Below are 5,045 nucleotides of genomic sequence, written 5' to 3'. Positions count from 1 at the left end.
TTACAGAATAAATCATGTTTAAAACAATATCAAAAGCTATCTTGTTCCCCACAAAATGTACCACAACAATTGACTTCCTCAAGAAATTCCCATATTACATTGCAATAGGCAAGGAAGGACTTATCTGGAAGGAAGGTAACAGCTGGCCTGGCACATAGGGACATCAGATTAAAATTAATAAAAATGAGCAGGGATTACATGGGTCCTAAAGTCGCCACCACAAACTATATCCTATTTAGAGGGCGTTTAGTTCAGGGAATGTTGGATTACTGAAAAGTTAAATTACCTTGAACATTACTGAGAATCTTTAGAAAAATGTGTTTGGTTAATTGGTGGGTATGTTATATTAATATGTTTGGTATGGAGGAATAAATTGGTGGGTATGTTATTTAAATTACTGAATTGTCCTCTAATTAAATATTATTATAATATTATTTTTTAATATTAATTATTATTTGAATTATTATAACCCCCCTGCATTTAAAAACTTAGCAAAAAAAACCTCATAATAACAGTTTGGAAAATCAACAAAGCATCCCCACCAACCCAACGACTGCCGGCCATCGGCAACCTAACGACATACGGAAGGTAGGAAATGGCCTCCATGCGTCGTATGGCCATTTCCGGCTAGAGATTTGGCCTGAAATGGCCAGACGTGACCAGCCAAATCGATGGCCGTTGACGGCCACAGACATGGCCATTAACGGCCATCGATCTAGCCGTGGACGGCCAGATCTGGCACGATCTGGCCATTTCCGGCCAGATATTTGGCCGAAAATGGCCATATCGGCGTACAACGGCCATTTTCGACCTTCCGTGCGCCGTTCCGACGACAGCTGGCCGAGGCGATGGTTGCCTACAGCAGGTGGGTGGGGGTGGTGGCTTGGGTGAGCTATAATTTGTTTTGAATTCCAAGGTAATTTTGTCCAAAAAGTTAATTAATTGGGATGTAATAGTAAAAGCCATATTCATGTAAATAAATTTAAAAATAAGGACATTATTGTCCTAAAATTTTATTAATAAAGGATAGAATTATAACAAAAAAGAGATTACCATAGTAATCTTAGAATACCTAAGAAAATGGAGGTAATCAGATTACCTCCAATATTACTAACAATAATTACTATTAATATTTGAAGATTTCTAAAATCTTATATTACTTGACAATCAAACGTGGTAATCAAATAATAGAAGATGACATAACTCCAGTAATCCCACATTATCCCCAACCAAACGCCCTCTTAGGGTTCATGAGACATCTCCACTATTAAAATAAGCAACCAAGTAGATTCCGAATGCATACAAACCCTACCCACGAAACAAAATTGAGAGAAGGATACTGGAAGTTTTGGCCAAGCACTTTCCTGGGAAAACCAGAACCTGGTTTCAAATATTTCTCAATTTAGTTTGCTAAATTGAAGTGTTCTGGAGTGTTGGTCAACAAGTTTGAGTTTTAGAGAACTAGTCTTGAGAATACTCACGACTAGGTATGCTCTCATCTTTTTTTAATTTTTGATCCCTGATGTTGAAAAGTATATGATTCAATATTTACGTACTTGCATGTATCAAAACCAACATTATATAGCAAATGGAATCTGAATATTCAATAATTAATTTAATCGAGCACCATAAATAACTTGAGGCTTAGTATAAACCTCTTGCTTTGGTCCCAATTTTATATACTGAGCTGAATCAGCAGCAACTAGAGCAGGTTCACAAAGCTTTATAGCAGCATGAAGATCCTTCAAATGTCCCCATTTAGGCTGACTCAAAAGACCTATATGAAAAATACACGAGATCCTTTAGCTTGGACCTCAGTAAGAATTTTAACACTAAGATTGACCCTTGATACAGAATTTCTCTTGGCAAGTTACTTATGCCACGAAATCCTGGAAAAATAAATAAGAACTTGTGCCACAACCAAGAAAGGTTTCCAAGTGAGGAACAACTATGGTTATTTAGAATTAGTTTAACATACCATATTCATCAAGTGGAGCATCATAATCGTAACTCGTAACATAGAATGGGCCACCAGAAGTCCGACCAAAGTTTGTTCCACCAAAATACTGCAACAATACATCAGGCTTGTCAAGAGGCAGCACGTGCACATTAATAAGAGGAATACATATAGGCGTTACTGACGTTACCTATATAATGTGTTCTCTGTCAATCATAAAATTTATTGAAGTTACAAAAACCAACAGATTCTTTGAACCATTTAATCTTCCCAAGGAGTGTGGGACCTCACAATTATAGAGTTACAAAAACCACAAAAGAACTCATTTTTAGTTTATTTTAGTTTCATTAGGACAGCAACATTGAAAACCAACTCTAGACCCTTAGAAAGCTTCACTGCCATGTCATGTTGGCGCTAGCCACTTCCTATTCATTAGCATATTTTAACTAACGACTCCAAAATAGCTACCACTGTAGGAAACAAAAAAAAAAAAAAAAAAAATTAGGTGCAACTACTTTTGTTTAAAACACCACAGAATCTTTAAAGAATTTGATTGAAACCAGGAAAAAGTCACATATAACCATAATAACAAGGTCTTACTCCCATACCATTTTCCAAATGAAATCCTATCTTGTCATGCATGTCCTGTTCAATCTAAATCAGCTCAAATTCAGTTATCTATTGTACCATATAGTAATTCATAAAGCTCCCTCCGCGTTGATAAAAGCGTGAAACTGCAAAAGCAAGATCTTCAGCAGGCCTATGAGGCAATCTTCCACCCCATGTCGTATACCTTCAAATTTCACCCAAAAAAATTAATTTTGTAGCTCATATAGAATAATAGCACTTTCTGAACAGGAGTCATAATAACTCATGCCTAACATAGTTTACTACTGATTCATTGCTCATGTACTTCCAGCAATATTTAAAAAATATATATATTTTCAACAGGAACCAAATATTTCAAAGTTCAGCTTTAGAGAAGGTATCATTTTGAATTAGTAGGAAATTTTTCAAACGGTAACATGGCAACATGTAACACAACTTAAAAGATTGAGTACACTTTATTCAACTAAATAGATATTAGAAAACAGAGCTAAGCATTCACCGAGCAAGATAGAAGGAAAGGGAGATTCTTATTTATGTAAAATTATGTTTTATCAAATGATGAAATAAGCACTAATCAGAAATCGTTAAACATTTAAATTCTTTAATCATGGACAAAACAAAACAAAATAATATTTCCTCTATAACAACCAAAACAGAGTTTTAATAAAAAATAAACTTGTATAGTTTGTTTCTAAGACAATAGTATATAGCATTTTATGAAGTATGAAATTTTCAAAAGCCCATTGTATTCAACTATTATTTAGCTGATATAAGATGCCTCCAAGAAACCAGGGGATACTTAGGGTACCTTAAATGAATCCTACTCAAATCTTAAAACTAAATCTATCACCAAATAAAAAAAAAATCAAGCATTCCTATAAAAATTTTGTCTATTTTTTCCAACACTTGATGGTTTTGTAAATAACTGTGCTTAACTGTAAATTTTGCATTTGTCTAAAAAGATAATCTTCAAATTCTCAAAGAGACCGAGTATGTTCTAGGATCAAACACATCTCTTAACATAAAGAAAGTACAAACTAAAATTTGTAAACAAATAATCATAGGATGAGACAAACAAAACCCTATGGAATCATCATGCACTACCATACCATCCATCCCAATTCTCTGTCCAAAGTATTGGTTTGTTATTCGAGTTTGGCTTGAAACCATCACAATAGTATCCATTACAGGCATCTATCTGTGCAGAGAAAAGGCAAAACCAAAATCAATGAATTTGTCAACAGTTCTAAATCCAATAACTTTTACACAATAAGAATATCAAACTATGTAAAGTTTTACATTTAAGAAACCACTATGCAATTAAATTCTAGCTTCTTTTCACATTGTTTTTATACTTTCTACAGTGCAATTTAATATTCACAAACACTACATGAAAGAAATTTAAACACAGATAATCAAGGCCAGGCTTTACGATATTTTCCGGAGCATCAGTTTGCTTGCACATCACCCATGGAACTCCAGCACCAAGCCCAAGGGCCATATTGGCAGCCCATTTAACATAGTCCTTCCCTGGCAGGCCATATGAGCTTTCCATGTTTCCATATTCATTCTCAATCTGATAAAAATTAATTACAATTAGAACCCAGTTAGCTACAAGAAATATTGAAAAATAAAAGTGTCTAAGGCTGGTTTATTTAGTAACAAGTAAATGTTCCTCTAGCACATTAAACTACAAATACTATATCTCAAGTCTAAATGTGGCATATTAAACTGCAAACACTATATTCCCTTTTCAAGTCTAAATGTGCATGAAATTAGGGTTTACAGGGTTTAGGTAGGGTTCATTGTTGTCAACTTGTCCCTTATATCATAACTTCTTTTTTTCTTAATACGATTTTCTTGTTTCCTACCAAAAGAAAAATGTGCATGACACTAGGTGCAAATTGCCATCATTATAAGTTCATTAAAATCAATAGGCATTATCACAGCCTAGATTTGGGCCACCTTTACAATCAAGGCCATACATCTTGTGAATATAGTAAACACATTGAAAGCAGTCATGCACAAAGTGAACTTAACGTTCTCTTACAACCTGCAACATAATGATTGGACCACCTTGCCAGGAGAACAGCATTTCCTCTCGCATCAGATCCACAATCTTCTTGACAAACCGTTGCATCTCCTCCTGGAAAAATTGAAGCATCATTGAGTTGTTATTAGCACCAACACAAAGTTCAATTTCAGTTTTCTGCAAGCTTAAGGTGAATCTCATCGAAAAGAGTAAATTATCATATAACATAACCTCGCTATTTTTTCTTTTTCCTGATGCCCAGAAATCCCACTACCTTTCTTGAAAGTGTACCAAGCTCAAAATTGGGGTCTATGACCAGACCCTACAAACTTTAGTAGGAAGCTTGTGGAACATAAAACTAAGTGATATTCTATCAGCTTCTCCAATATAAAGCCCTTCCCAAGGAACTACTCTACATGAAAATTAACTGAAGAGATAATATATTTT

The 5,045-nt window shown here is 34.6% G+C and overlaps 1 protein-coding gene and 1 long non-coding RNA gene across 2 annotated transcripts; both read right to left on the bottom strand.

The window, feature by feature from the left end:
* Window positions 1-1,610: 1,610 nt before the first annotated feature.
* LOC116122077 (beta-galactosidase 9-like) lies at window positions 1,611-4,097 on the bottom strand. Its single transcript, XM_031407991.1, has 5 exons — window positions 3,999-4,097; window positions 3,676-3,764; window positions 2,645-2,750; window positions 1,979-2,066; window positions 1,611-1,777 (listed from the first exon to the last, which is right to left on the bottom strand). Exons 1-5 carry the CDS (start codon window positions 4,065-4,067, stop codon window positions 1,611-1,613), a joined length of 519 nt encoding a protein of 172 aa, XP_031263851.1. The 5' UTR covers window positions 4,068-4,097.
* Window positions 4,098-4,102: 5 nt separating this feature from the next.
* LOC116122076 lies at window positions 4,103-4,885 on the bottom strand. The gene is made up of 3 exons (XR_004126833.1): window positions 4,830-4,885; window positions 4,620-4,712; window positions 4,103-4,142 (listed from the first exon to the last, which is right to left on the bottom strand). It is a non-coding gene; the product is annotated as an uncharacterized LOC116122076 (long non-coding RNA).
* Window positions 4,886-5,045: the final 160 nt, after the last annotated feature.

This window comes from Pistacia vera, unplaced genomic scaffold, assembly GCF_008641045.1.
Source record: "Pistacia vera cultivar Batoury unplaced genomic scaffold, PisVer_v2 Contig1310, whole genome shotgun sequence".
Taxonomy (NCBI): Eukaryota; Viridiplantae; Streptophyta; class Magnoliopsida; order Sapindales; family Anacardiaceae; genus Pistacia; species Pistacia vera.
Note: the sequence above shows the minus strand (reverse complement) of the source record. Positions and strands in the feature narration are given on the sequence as shown.

Bases quoted from the DNA above. Each gene is read 5' to 3' on its own strand.
- LOC116122077 (XM_031407991.1), bottom strand. From the start codon at position 4,067: ATGGCCCTTGGGCTTGGTGCTGGAGTTCCATGGGTGATGTGCAAGCAA. The intron at 3,765-3,998 runs GTAAAGCCTGGC...TTCTCTGCACAG, and splicing joins CTGATGCTCCGGAAAATATC to ATAGATGCCTGTAATGGATA. The intron at 1,778-1,978 runs GTATGTTAAACT...TTTTTCATATAG, and splicing joins TGCTCCACTTGATGAATATG to GTCTTTTGAGTCAGCCTAAA.